The sequence below is a fragment of the Macadamia integrifolia genome, chromosome 14 (assembly GCF_013358625.1).
Source record: "Macadamia integrifolia cultivar HAES 741 chromosome 14, SCU_Mint_v3, whole genome shotgun sequence".
NCBI lineage: Eukaryota > Viridiplantae > Streptophyta > Magnoliopsida > Proteales > Proteaceae > Macadamia > Macadamia integrifolia.
The window spans coordinates 1,890,225-1,905,775 of record NC_056570.1 but is presented as its reverse complement, the minus strand read 5'-3'; the positions used below and the strand labels follow the sequence as shown (position 1 = coordinate 1,905,775).

Genomic DNA, 15,551 nt, shown 5'->3' with positions numbered 1-15,551 from the left:
GTAAAACTTAACTAAATAAGAACTCGCTGATAAAAAAAAAAAAAACTAATAAAAACGTTTCATATATCGTTAATTGATGAGTTAATACCAAAAAAAAAAAAATGATGAGTTAATTTATTAATCCTAGCCATATTAGAAGCCTTAATAGTTTTGAAATTATATATTTTTTAGGTAACAACTAAATTATATATTCATCCTTACAAAGCATAACATCCAATTTAGTCATGGAAAGCAAAATTTCAATCAGAATATCAAATAATTCCAAAGGCCACCCATTTTGATCCCCTGGATTAGTCAAGAAGATAGTTCACACGCTGTGTTTTATACTGAGATAATTGATATATACTTGACTTGAGTATGTGACAACCGATAGGAACTGCGCATAGTATAAAATGGCCAAAAATATTAAAAGCCTCAGGTTGGAGAGGAGAGTGAAGAAAGAAAAGATGAGAGAGAGAGAGAGAGAGAGAGAGCCTAGTATTTTGATGACCATGCCAAAGGTCGATAGATAGTCTGATTGATTTGGTGTTTGATTTTATGGTTCTTAAGTCGTGCTTTGTATTTCATTCATTCTTTTAATAAAGTTCATTGCTGATTCTTTGGGGGGGGGTGAAGTTTCACCATAACTTTCAACTTTATGTCCTTATGGGCATCTCATCTCCCAATCTAGCATTCTACCAAGGATCGGGTTCCTGTATTACTGGATCTCATCTCACAACTTAAAAGGAAGAAGTTACACCATAACTTTCAACTTTATCCAATGGGTATTCATAGAAATATTATGTCTGTTTTGTCCATTAGCAACACTAGCACAATTTGGCATGTTCCTTAAGCTAACTCCCTTAGAAAGGGACTTGATTCACTGTTTGAAAATCAACATTGTGATGGTAATAACACTGCAAATCCATATACATTAATGGATGGTGGAGACAATATTGGGGAACTCTTCCATCTCTACATACATTTGCCCCTTTCAGACCCTGTGGTAGGGGGACTCTCATGCATTGGATTTCTCTTCTTGCTCTTTCAATGAATTCAAAAGCCAGAACCCTAAAATTTTCTTAAGTAACTTAATACAATCAAGGGAGTTATGTGTCATAGTAGAAAACTACCACTTATGTTGCCATCGACTACATGCTGATGTGGCAATTGGGCCACATCAGCCAACACAGAACTACATGCCCCAACTAAAACAAAAGGCCGGATCAGGTTCATGTACAAGAACAATCAGTACACCCGTGATCTTATTTCTTTCCTTGCATTTTATGAGATTCACTATCTATAAATAAGAGCGCATCCATGAGCCAGCAGATCACGGTAGTCTGATATTCTTTAATGCTCTTCAACACAACCTTGGAATATTGTTTCTATTCCCTTTCTTTTGATGCTCCTTTACCTCTCTCAATTATCTCTCTTGGGTTCATTAGTATGATTCCTTAACACTCCATCCACATTACTTTTTCACTCTCTCTTCTCTTTCGCTTCTAGGATTGGAGATCGAGTGATTGAAGAAAGGGGAGAACTTTCACCCATCTTTCTGATATATAGTATGTTTTGAACCATCTCCTTTCCATTTCTTACAAGTTTAAATCGTTATTGGTGGCAACAATCGTGGTGAGCTATAGTACACGAAAAACCCATGCTCACCAGGAGGCTCCTCATGGCTGTTATATACTTCCCCTCCTTCCAAAAAGAAAAAATAATAATAAAAAATTAAAAAATTAAAAAAATAATAATAATAATAATATAAAAAAAAAATTGGCAATTTGTGTGACAAGATCATCTTCGATTTAGTAGTCTATTCCCCTAGATTCTATTTGGCCATTATCAGTTCTTCAAATTGAATATTTTCCTATAGACCTCTGGTTGATGCAATTATTGCACCATCGGATCCCAAATTTCCGATTATAAACTTAAAAGATCACCACATTATTTAACTTCCATCTCCTCTTCTTACAACTTTTTTATTTTTATTTTTGGAGTTTTATTTTTGGATTCCAAGTTCATTAAGATTCTTGTTAGTCATTTAGGGACTCAGATTAGGTTCTCATGCATTTGGAAAACATGCATAGTGATCACATGTTCAGTTCATTGTTGATTCAAGAATCTCTTATGCAGCATTTTACCCTCCCCCTCCCCTTCCCCTTCCCCTTCCCCTTCCCCCTTTCTGAGTTCTTTCAGTCTATTGATCATTTTTCCTGGGGGTTCTCTATGGTAAATAGTAGAATCATTGGAAACATCATCAACAAGAGGAGGAGAGCAGAAAATAGAGGGCAATGTTCTCGAACAACGAATCATTCAGCACTTCAGGACCTCTGTTCCAAGAACCTTTTGATTGGTACAGCATTTCTATATATATAGAATGAGCTTGGATCCTCTCCACATCTGATCCCATAGTTCATGGGATATTAAACCACAAGTCAATGGTACATTAATTGTTTGGACTCCAAGTACCCCTTAAACGGTAGGATCCCATATAGGGGACAACGGTAACTCTTCTCCCTCGTAGGGAGCTTATACGGACTCTCTTGTGTTTTTCAGTGTTTCAATATCACACACACAAGAAATAATGGAAGAATAATAGAAGAAGAGAGGAGAAGAAGGAGAAGGAACATCAAGAATTAACGTGGTTCAGTTCCAGTATGGAACCTAGTCCACGGAGATAACTCCCCCATTCAACTTGTCTTCTTGGGAGAGGATTCATTCTCTTTAAATAGAGTTAGAGGAGATTTGTTACAATCACTATTTTGGTAATTACAATCACCTCTCAATTTTATTCGATTCCCTACCAAATCAGGATTAGAGTTTCCTTTAATCTCGCCAACACTCCCCCTCCAAGTAGGAGCGAAGACTCTGTTGGAGGTCAACTTGGACAACATATCCTGAAAAATACTCTTAGAAAGAGCTTTAGTGAACACATCAGCCAGTTGTTCTTTACTTCTAATATAAGGTGTCTCAATGGTCTTGTCTTGGACTTTTTCCCAAATGAAATGGCAATCAACTTCTATGTGTTTGGTCCGTTTGTGAAACACAGGATTCGAAGCAATGTAAGTCGCAGCTTGATTATCACAAAACAATTTCATAGGTGATTTGAAGGTGTCAAACCCCAATTCTCTCACTTATAATTTTAGCCAAACTAATTCACTTGTAGCTGACGCCATGGCGGCCCTGTATTCTGCTTCAGCACTAGACCTTGCCACCACACTTTGCTTTTTTACTTTTCCAAGTAACCAAATTTCCTCCCACAAAGGTACAGAAACCAGAGGTCGACTTTCTATCAAGAGGACTTTCGGCCCAATCTGCATCAGAGTATGCAACAATCTCTGTATGCCCATGTTTTTGCATTAAAATACCTCGACCTGGACAAGACTTTAGGTACCAAAGTATTCGATTTACCAGATCCATATGCCCTTCAGTAGGAGCATGCATAAACTGACTCACATAGCTTACTGCATAAGCAATATCTAGTCTTGTAATGGTTAAGTAAATTAACCGACCCACTAGTCTCTGAAAATGACCAATATTGGATAAATGTGTAGTATTATTACCGAATTTGTTGTAATCCATGGGAGACTCTGTAGGAGTAACTCCCAATTTGCCAATTTCTTTTAGCAGGTCGAGCACATATTTTCTTTGCGAAATAAATAACATTATTGGAGCGAGCTATCTCTATAAATAACCCTTAACCCTTTACTGATGTCAAACTTCTTATTCAAGTGTTGCTTGGTAGCTTCAATTTCAAGAAGATTATCACATGTAATAACTATATCATCAACATAAATCAAAACAACTACAGTTCCTTTGCCGTCACGCTTCACAAATAACAAATGATCAAGATCTCCCTTCTTGAAGCCGACACTCTCAAGAGCAGAACTTAACTTTCCATACCAGGCACGTGGTGACTGTTTGAGACTATATATTGCTTTATTGAGTTTACATACCGCACCAGAGTGATGTTCAAAAGGATGACCAGGGGGCACATCCATGTAGACCTCTTCCACATGATCACCTTGCAAGAATGCATTTTTGACATCCATTTGGAAGAGGGTCCAATCACAATTCACATCAACAGACATCAACACTCCAACAGTACTCATCTTCACGAATGGAGCAAATGTCTCTTTGTAATCTTCACCAAAGGTCTAAGTATATCCTTTGGTGACCAATCTAGCCTTGTGACACTCAATGGAACCATCATCTTTATATTTTATCTTGTACACCCATCGACACCCAACTGAGCATTTTCCCTTACGTAAGGTAGTAATATCCCAAGTGTGATTTTTGTTGAGTGCCTCTAGTTCTTCATTCATGGCTCTTTGCCAGACATGGGAATTTTTCACATCAAGAAAGGTTGCAGGTTCCTTGTGCACATCAATAGTGGATAGAAAAGCACAAAACTCTGATGAGATCTTATCATAGCATATGTAGTCTTGTATAGGAAACCGAACAGACTGATATGTTGTAAAATCTCTGAGCCTGGTAGAAGGTTGTGATATCCTGGTGGAAAGACGAATAGGAGGAGCCTCTACTAGAGACGATGGTGGTGGTGACGTCTACACAATAGGTGGTGGTCCTTCTGGCGACGTCTCCACAATAGGTGATGGTGATCCTGCTTGATTATCACCAGCATGAATATTACCCATAGACTCATTGGAGTAATGCATCTTAAGTGGCATAGGGACAAATTCACTGTAGTCAAAGTCACTGGTGTGGACATTCTCCCCCAGAATTTGAGCCCTGTTAGGAAAGAACATATGAGTCTCATCAAAAGTAACATCATAGGAAATGTAGCCTTTTGAGCAATGGGACCAAAACAATTATATCCATTTTTAATAGAGGAATAGCCAAGAAAGACATGTTTATGAGCTCGGGGATCAAGTTTACCCCCAGGGGAGTGAACATAGCATACACTCCCAAAAACCCGAAGTTGGAAGATAACAACAAAGCGACCAAGGAGAATCTCCATGGGAGATTTATACTGCAAGACCTTGCTTGGGAGACGATTTATCAGATAGCAACTGGTAAGAACCGCATCAGACCAATAAGTTTTAGGTAAATTTCCATGAAATAACAATGATCGAGTCACCTCCAGCAGATGACTATTTTTTCGTTCAGTCACTCCGTTCTGTTGAGGAGTACCAACACAAGAGGTCTGATGCACGATACCAAGACTGTTAAGAAATGATTCAAAAGGATGATTTGTATACTCAGTCCCATTATCAGTTTGCAGGATCTTAATACGGGCATTGTATTGAGTGAAAATCATAGCACAAAATTCTTGAAAAACATTAAGTACTTCACTCTTAGAGGTAAGCAAATACAACCAAGTGGAACGTGACTTATCTTCAATGAAAGTAACAAAATATTTAAAACCATCATGAGAGTTAATAGGTGCATGCCCCCAAACATCCGAATGGACAAGTTCAAATAATTCACTAGACATATGAGAGCTAGAAATAAAAGGTAATCTATGATGTTTAGACTACCGACAAGTTTCACAAGAACTAGAGTCAAGAGAAAAATCAGAATTTAAATGATGCAACACATTATCTAAGGGGTGTCCCATTCACCAATGCCATAGTTGAGCCTTGGTATCCTTATTTTTTCTTGCCACCAATGCTTCACTTGGAACATCAAGAACATACAATCCTTGTGCAAGCGACCTTCACCAATCGTCCTCCCTGTTCATCTGTACTAAAACACGACCTTTTGATGGGAAAACACAACAGTGTAGTCCAAATATTTAGTAAGCTTAGTGACATATAACAATTTGGAAGATAAATATGGAAGAAACAATATATCACAAGATGTAGAGAATAATTTCATTGTGCCACACCCACAAACAGGAACATGGGTTCCATTTGCCATAGTGATAGGGGAATGTGTTCCACTAGGAATAATACAAAAATTGGATAACCAGAAGAGAAACTACAAAAGTGATCAGTTGCTCCTGAATCAATAATAAAATAGTTCTGAGCAGGGACAACATTTAAGGCCAGGTGCTTACCAAAATGAGCCAAATTTCCAGATTCAGAAGAAATCGTTCCATTAGCTTGCAAAAGTTGCTGAAGTTGCATAGCAATTTTCCCTAAGGAAGCTTGAAGATCTAGATTCACGGCTTTTGCCTCAATGGCAACATTTGCATCAATACCCTTAATCTCTTTGTTGGGTCACAGATGTGGAAATAAAATCCAGCAACGACTTTTTGAATGACCGTCTTTATCACAGTGACTACAGTGGTATTTGTTTCCTTGGCTTTTCCTTTACCTTTCCCTGTGAAAGACCGATTCGCAGTGTGGCAGAATTTTGAGGAGCCATTGTGTTGGCAATGCGAGCAGAATTTTCAACTGAGTCTCCCCCTGTTTTAGAATCAGGGTTCATCACACGGCGACGGGTTTCTTCCCTTTGGATAATGCACACACATTGCTGAATGTTGGAAGGGTTGGACTCATCAAAATTTGACGTTTAAGGTCCTCATACTCTGGTTTTATGCTTGCAAGCAACTAAAAAATCCGATCTTGCTCTTCCCTTTTAACATACTCATCAACGGTTGGAGCAGAAGGTCGATATTGGCGAAGCTCATCCCATTTTTTCTTTAAATTTCCAAGGTGTTCGATGAAGGGTTGATTGGATTAGTGCTCGGCATGAGCAATTTCCCATTGTAACTCAAATATTCGTGATGCATTATCAACATGACCATACATATCATGTAGGGAATTCCAAAGATCTTGTGAGGTTACAGAATAGGAAAATATTTCATAAATTCCAGGTTCCATGGAATTAAATAACCAATTCATAACAAGATTGTCATTAGCAAGCCACTCAACATACTTGGGATTAGCAGGGTCAGGGGCTTTGGTTGCACCATTGATATAACCCAGTTTAGAATGGCCTCCTAAAGCAACAGATACCGCCCTAGACCAGGGAAGATAGTTTCTCTCATTTAAGAGAATGGAGGTGAGCCGATTATGCACTTCATTAGAGTGTGAAACAGTTTTAATGCTATCAGATGTAGACATGATAAAGAACAACACAGTCAGTCTCAAGGCATTTATCTAATATTAGGTGAGGCAGCGAAGAAAGCTTTGGGAACCACAGATCAACCGATCAAATCTTCCCACCGAACGCAAAACCAGAACTTCTAATCAAAAAATGCAGATTCGAACGATACCTTGGATCATTCAACTTGCTCTGATACCATGTTTCAATATCACACACAAGAAATAATGGAAGAATAACAGAAGAAGAGAGGAGAAGAAGGAGAAGGAACACCAAGAATTAACGTGGTTCAGTTCCAGTATGGAACCTAGTCCACGGAGATAACTCCCCCATTCAACTTGTCTTCCTGGGAAAGGATTCATTTTCTTTAAATAGAGTTAGAGGAGATTTGTTACAATCACTATTTTGGTAATTACAATCACCTCTCAATTCTATTCGATTCCCTACCAAATCAGGATTAGAGTTTCCTTTAATCTTGCCAACATGCAGGAATAATGATTGTCACCCTGCATCTGTTGCCGCCTACTTGGTACGAGGCGTCACTGGTTTAGAGGGTGACTACCAGAACAATCGTATAGGACCTGAATCTCTTGCTCCACCCTGGTGGGAGTACTTCCATAACATCTTTGGTGTGTTTTGTCCCCTCTAGGAAAAAGATTATAACATCTTTGGTGTCATTTATGAATTCCAACCTCCATCTTCTACTTCTTACCTTTCAATCGAAAAGTCCCCTAGATATGTCATTGTTGTTAGACATTTGGCGTTGGCGTTGTGGTAATGGTTGCATTGGTAAGTGGTACAGTGTGTGGCATTGTTGTCATTGTTAGCAACATAGCATGTGCGATAATTTGGATGGTTTTGGTTGAGTAGTGTACTTGTACACTCAGTTCGAGTCACGTCGTGGAGGTAGATGATGTGGCCGATGAAGTGGCCTTATAAGTTGACATATTGGCATGGTGATGATGCACATGGTGTGTATGAGTGGTGCATGATGTTTCTGAATTCTTGTTCAGTTTGGTTTAGCTCAAATCAAAAGTTAGCTTGGGTTGGATTTCGTGTTGGCCCTTCTGTTCTTTCAGGGGGATTGGTTGGAGTCCCCAAAAGAACTCATCTCTCTCTCTCTCTCTCTATATATATATATGTATATATATATATATATAGATATCTAAGTTAGGTTAAGCTTGATGCTTGATTATTTAACAAAAATAAAAGTATCTGGCAGAGCGAAACCTGTTAGTTTCCGGTTTGGGTATCATTTATAGAAGTAACTGCAGATAAATGCTTCACTACTACACAGCCTGGCCTCTGTCTGCAGTCTGAATTCACATTGTTCTGTGGTACCCATTAGTCAATCTGTATGAGAAATTTTTTACAAATGCTTGTCACTGAGCCTTTAAAGTTTGAATGTAACAGTTAACAAATGGACATACTATTCTCTTTCTGGTTTGGAATAGATTCAATCAGTTCTTATGCATTTGGAAAATATACAGAGTGACATGTTCAGCTCATTGCTGATTCAAGAATTTTTTATGCAGCATCTTCCCCCCCTCCACCATCCTTTTCAAGTTTTTGCAGCCAATTGATCATTGTTCTTGGTTCTCTCAGGTAAATTACAGATTCCTAGAGGGTAATGGCCTCTGAGAGTTACTTCTTCAGTCTTTTAGGAGCTTTACACCTCACAGCTATTGATTGGTACAACATCTTCCCCTACATCAATGGCTTCTTTTAATATATTGTAGAAATCATGTTATGCAATTATAAAAAAAAGTTATCTTTTGTGTTTTGCAGGAATAATGAGCATCACTGTAGATCTGTTGCTGCAAGCTTAGTACAAGGTGTCAATGCTTTAGAGCGAGATCGCCAGCAGAATCGTAAAGGGGCTGATTCTCTTGCTCCAGCTTGGTGGGAGTTTTTCCATTTTCAGTTGGTTCTTCAGCTCAGGGATGAAGTGGATTCCTCCATCTTTGGTTCCATTTTTGAATTCAAACCCAAGGCTTCTAATTGTCACTACTCAATCCAGGAGGCTCCAAGATATGTCATTGCCTTCCGAGGAACAGTCATTAATCCAAACTCCTGCATACAGGAGGATCTCAGATTGGGTTTCCTTTTCACCATTAATGAACTCCATGGAACCTCACGCTTTAAGGTTGCAATGGAAGCCATAAAGAACAAGGTTGATGTAGCTGGAGCTTTGAATATTTGGTTAGCTGGTCATTCTTTGGGCTCTGCCATGGCAATGCTTGCTGGCAAGAACATGGCCAAGACAGGATTTTTTCTCCAAGCTTTCCTCTTTAATCCACCATTCTCATTTGCTCCAATTGAGAGGATTGAAGATAAGACACTGAGACAAGGGATCCGAATCGCAAAAAGTTTTATCACGGCTGGACTCACTGTTGCCATAAAGGGTCATCAATCAGAGGATCCCTTTGTTGTCTTGTCTCCATGGATCCCTTGTTTGTTTGTGAATCCGGCGGATGATATAAGCTCAGAGTATGTTGGTTATTTTGAGCACAGGAAGAAGATGGAAGAGATTGGAGCCTCGAAAATTGAAGAACTAGCTTCACAGAATTCCACAAGGAATCTTTTGTTGGGGAAGACTAAATCAGAACCTTTGCATCTCCTCCCATCTACAAATCTTACCATCAACTTTACCCCATCACCAGATTTTGTAAGAGCTCATGGGATTCGTCAGTGGTGGAGACCAGACCTGCATATGCATTTTAAGCTATATCAATACAGATGGAAGAAAGTACTTAACGTGTTTCTTCTAAAAAAAAAAAATAAAAACTACCTATGTGTTTCTGATTCAACAAACAACTATCAACAACTCAGCCTTTTCCCAATGAAATGGGGTCGGCTACATGGATTTGTCAAAGAAAAAGATAAAAAGTAGAAGAGAGAAAAAAAGGGGAAGGGGGGGGGGATGATCAAGAAAAGAAATAAGGCAATGCAACACCTCCGAGTCATCCCACCTAAACGTAGACTGCAACATGGATCTTTGCCCTCCAAACAGCACTGTTAGATGTCATACTAGGGTCAAGACGTAGCTTCTGCATGTTCCTTACAAACTCATCAATGATTTGGTTATACTCTTGGTTATACTCTGATAAGAACAGTGTTCGATGATATGGACTTCACTGCCACATCAGACCATTTAAAGCCGTCTGAATAGCAAGTTTTAACTCCCATAATTGGAAGCTAAGTATGAAAGGAATGCCATACACTTGATTGGTCATTGACTCCCAAAGTGGTGGGTTAAAGACATTTCCAAATTAAGGGAATCAAATAGGAAAGGAAGGTGGAATGGGCCGTCATCGAAGTAGTTTTGTGAGAATCAAAGTCCAAATTGGTAAACTTGTGTAAATCCCCCAAAGTCAATAACTTGCTGAAAATAGAATAAAGTAAGTTGTGATGGTCACTAGCAACCTTTTTTTTTTTTTTTGGGTTGATGGTCATTTGCAACTTACTTTCCAATAAAGGGCAAAATGTGAAAAATATGGTCAGTCCCTATGGTCCAAGATGCTGAATTCCCTTTGAGAGAACTTTCCAATTATGATCTAGAAAAGTAGCCAATAGCAACTTTCAACTTTCTGATCTTATGTTTCTGATTTTTTTGTTCAGTTTTGATTTGGTTTAGGAGGGTGAGGGTGTGTGATGGGGTGAACCATAATCGAACCATGAACCGAGTGGGTTCTGAATTTTGATACTTGGTTTGGCTTCAGTTCTAATACGGTTTTGCTTTCGATTTTGTAGCTCGATTCTAATTTGGTTCTGTGAAACAGTTCCACTCGTCAAGGAGAAGGAAGAAGGTTAGGGTTGTTCTAGTGTTCTACAGTTCAGAACCAATATTCTTCTCCCTCTAGGTTCTTGGTTTGGTACAACATTCCCATATATATAGAATGAGCTTGCTTTCTCTCCACATGTGATCCTACTGTTCATAGGGTATTGAACCACAAGTCAATGGCGCATTAATTGCTCGAACTCCAAATACCCCTTAAACATTAAGATCCAATGTAAGGAATGTAACTCCTCTCCCTACCTTGGCAATTCTTGTTGGCAAGAACATGGCCAAGAAAGGAGTTTATCTCCAATCTTTCTTATTTAATCCACTATTCATGGCTACTCCATTTGAGTTTATCAAAAAAAGCTTTACTTGAGTTGTCTCCATGGGTCCCCAATTTGTTTGTTAATCCAGCAGATCCCTTCTGTGTAGAGTATATTGGTTATTTTATGAACAGAAACAGATGGAGATTGGAGGCAGTGAAGTTAAAGAAGAAGCTACCAAGAATTCCATCTATAATTTTGTGTTTAGGAAGAAAGAAAAAGAACCTGTGAAAGCAAAAGAAAATTTTTTATGGAGATTTGGATTACTTCTTATATTCATAGGTCATTTAGGCTCTGTATTGTAACGTTTCTATTTTAAAAAATTGATTCTCGGTTCGGCATAGTTTTTTGTATTTCTGTGTTTTTGGAGTGATTCTGCACCTTAAATGTTGTATGGTAACGCTAAAAAAAAAAGTTTCTGTAACTAAGAAGAAACAAGAACTTGTATGATTCGTACTTAACAGAAACATTTTTTGTTGTGAAAACAATAATTACATAAAATGCCACCTACACCATTCTCCATCATTCTTATTACGATTATTGATCTTCTTAAGGAAATGACCATTATCTCTTCACTATCCTTCAACAATAGGGTGCAAGTGGGAACATCAAATACTATCTAGTCATTCCTCCCCTCAATATAAATGGCTTCTTAAGGCAAATTCTGTACTTACTATATGTTCAATCTAAGTCATGGATTTGAGTTTTGAGGGGGGCTAGGATTTCAAAAAGATCTTGTTTCTCAACTTAGATAGTGGTCAACTCAAAGCCACCAACTCTTAGATAAAACCATGATAGACTAAATGATAGTTAAGGCTAAAAGAGTTTCCAAACCATGGAAACCATTTTTTGTAACCAGCAATTTCTTATCTAATTAGATAAGATGGTGTTCAGGTTTAGGTTGGATTTCATATTTTAATCTCAAATTCAGAAAGATTTCTGAATTTGCAATCTACAAGTGTTTTCAAAAACCAACACTGAACAAATACAAAACCAGAAGGATGAAATTAATTACCCTCTCCAGAAACAACAACATCCCATATCGTTTAACTCCAAAAGGATAACAAAGCAGCAAAGCTTCATCTTTTGAACACACAAATTTTATATGTGAAGGATGAAATTACACTTTTCTAAAAACAACCCAACTTGCTCTATCTAATTATGACCATTTTCTCAAATGCTTGAGAGTTGAGAGAAAAGAATAGAGAAAAAGGAAATCAGAGAAGGAAATTGGCTGCCCTGCCTTGCAATATTTCACCTCTCTATCCTTCAAACCCAAATAAATCTCTGCGGCTCAATTGAAATACCAAAAACCCATCTCGTTTCTCTCCTTAAAAAAATCCATCTCGCTTTCTAGCTCCATAAATGCATCATAATCGGTACCGTTGACGTCCGTACCTGAAAAGCCTAAAATCGAGCTCGAATTCTTTGGAGTAAGGCTTTGCTTGATTTCAATTCTTTCCTTCACCCCTTTCTGGTTCCTGAAGTTTCTTCTTCCAGTTGAGAGAGAGAGAGAGAGAGAGAGAGAGAGAATAAGAAGAAGAGGAGGAAGAAGAAGCAGAAGAAGGTACCTGAGATTTCCTTCTCCTAAATGTCAAATGATGGGATGTCACAAGAGGCTAGGGTTTTGTGTGATTGAAGAAGATGAAGATCATTCAACGGTTGTAGGGCAAGTTTATGTTTTAAATGGAAAATACCACTTATGCCCCTCGTCTCTTAAAAGCACCCATTTTTTCTCCGCCTTTTGCTCATAATCGATTCTGAGAATAAAAAGCTTGCTTTTCATGCTCCAAAAAAATGACTCCAAAGCCTTAAAAGTGCTTGGTTCATTTCAAAAAATTAAGAAACTGAACCGGTTTACCATACAGTTTTTACCCTATTTCTGTTCCAAAAAAATGAAAAAACAGTAGAATCCATTTTTTAGAACGATACAGTACAGAGCCTTAGAGACATGCCTTACTTCGGTAGATACATTTCTTTCCACTCCTACATATGGACATCTTCTAAAAACACCTTTAAATGTGGACATCCATTAGAGGCATATCTCAACATATAAAGAGGTGTCTAGATACATGTTTACAAAATAGGTGTAAAGACATAATCATACCAAGGGGTATACCTCTATTTAAGGACATAACTTTGGAATTGGAGGAAATCCTGCCATTGTCGATGCTTCCGTGCGTACTCTTAACGCGTGGGCCACATTGCCCTTTAGGGAACACTCTCCCTTAAAATCAATATGCAATTTTCTTTTTGGTAAAATGTTTCATACATGATAATTTATTAAAATACCATGTAAAGAAAAGATTTTTTATTTTTTTATTTGGCCTTAAACTGCATAATCCCCAGAAATTCAATAAAGAAAAATTTTATATTTGGCGTGCCATTCAAGTTGGGTGCAATAATGGGTTTTGGGGCATTTAGCAACAGCAATATATTGCAATAATTTCTATTGCGGATAAATATTGACATTAAGCCGTGGAAATATATAACCGTATATATATATATATATATATTTTTTTTTAGTTGCGGTTATGTAGTACCATTGTTAATCGATTAAGTTTTTTTTCCCCAATTTTTTTTTTTTTTTTTTTTTATTAAGCTTGGAAACAATAATATTTTACGGTCACTTTATACACATATATAGCAACGATCATTTACTGTATATGTGATAATATGCTTAGCCTTGATCAAGATGCTAACTTGATTGAAAGTAAAAGAAAGACTTGAACAAAGTCTATGACATCAAGGACCTAAGAGTTGCATGACAATTAAGCATGATAAAGGAAACAAGAAGTTGCAGCCATCAAAAGAAAAATACATTGAAAAGGTACTTGAATGATTCAAAAGAATGTCAATCCTGTGAGTACAACATTAGCTAGCCACTTGAAATTGATCGCTATGGTATCTCTAACTAGCAATGAAGAAACAAAGGAAATGAATAAGATCTCATATGCATCAGTTGTAGCGAGTTTGATGTATACTATGGTGAATACAAAGCCAACCATAGCACATCCAGTATTTTCTAGTTAGAAAATACTTAGGCTGCGTTTGGTAGTCATTCAGTTCTAGAAACAACATTTCATGTTAAAAACAAAAATTTTAGTTTCCATGTCAAAATGCCATTTTAAAACAGAAAAATGGCTTTTGGTAAACCTGTTTCAGGAACGATTTCCCTATTTGTTCACTTTTTTTGCATTTGGAACGAAACCAAAATGATGGAACAATGTTTCGTCGTTTCATCATTTTGCGTTTCTAGCATTTTTCCTCCCTTTCCGTTCCAAAAAAACCGAAAACACCAAGTTGATACCAAACACTTTATTCCGTTTTTTTGTTCCCATAGAACGGGAAAACATCAGAAACGTTTTTTTGGATGATTACCAAACGCAGCCTTAGCAAATCTAAGCAAAGCAGCCTTAGCAAATCTAAGCAAGCAATATTGGGAGGCTACAAAATGGATTATAAGGTCTAAGAGACACATTTGAAGTTTCCCTATGTTTTGGAAACTCATCATCCATAATGGAAGGCTATAAAAATGCATATGTGGCAGGAGATCTTGATTGAAAAAATCTACTTCAAATTATTTGTTTACTTTTGCAGGGGGACTCATCTCTTTGCAATCAAAGTTGCAAAAATATGTTACACACAGAGGCAATATACATTGTTGCCACATAATACTTGTGAAGAGATTCTATGGTTGAAGCATTTTTCTTATGGAGTTGGGTTTGAAGCAAAAGGAGTACGTGGTTAGGTGTGACAGTCAAATTGTCATTGATCTAAGAAAGAATGCTACATTCCACTCTCAGACTAATAACATTGATGAACAATATCCTTAGATTCAAAATGTCTTACAAATGATTTGATGAACATGATTCCTATTGATCAAAATCTGTAAAAAAATGATGAAAACAGTACCAAAAGAGAATCATGAACTATGCAAAGCTTTGGAATAAAGGGATGACATGTGAGCATCCAGTATGGGGGAGTCCTCCTCATGGTATGGAGGGGGAGTTTGTTGGGAGTTGTCATGTGGGGTCCAGCCCCATGTGAAGGTCAACCAACTTTTCCTTAGTGTGGTTATAGAAAACGAAAAGTCACTTTTGAAAGAGTGGAGTTTTCTAATTAAAAGAGAAAAGATAGATGTTTTGGGGAGAGAAATAGAGGACAAGCTTTTTCAGAGGACAAAACAAAAATTTTGAACTCTTTTGAAGAAGAATATGAGCAGAGTTTTTGCAGGAGGTTTTTTCATAGAATTTGGACCATTCTTGAGGCCATGTTACGCTCTCTCATGCTCTTGATCTAGCCAGTAAACCGGAAGTGGTGTTTATGCTTTCAGATGTTTTTCCAAGGCTTTTAGAGTTGGATAGTATCATCTTCTTGTTGTTGTTTATGATGTAATTAACCTTGTGTAATTTTTTCAATGTAAATCTCAAATTTTTGTTATTTAA

General features: G+C 37.5%; 1 protein-coding gene across 1 annotated transcript; it reads left to right on the top strand.

The window, feature by feature from the left end:
• The first annotated feature begins 8,392 nt into the window (after positions 1 to 8,392).
• On the top strand, positions 8,393 to 10,626 carry LOC122061667 (GDSL esterase/lipase At4g10955-like). The gene is made up of 3 exons (XM_042625079.1): positions 8,393 to 8,691; positions 8,788 to 9,748; positions 10,621 to 10,626. The coding sequence occupies exons 1-3, from the start codon at positions 8,630 to 8,632 to the stop codon at positions 10,624 to 10,626; spliced, it is 1,029 nt and encodes a 342-aa protein (XP_042481013.1). The 5' UTR covers positions 8,393 to 8,629.
• The last annotated feature ends 4,925 nt before the right edge of the window (positions 10,627 to 15,551 follow it).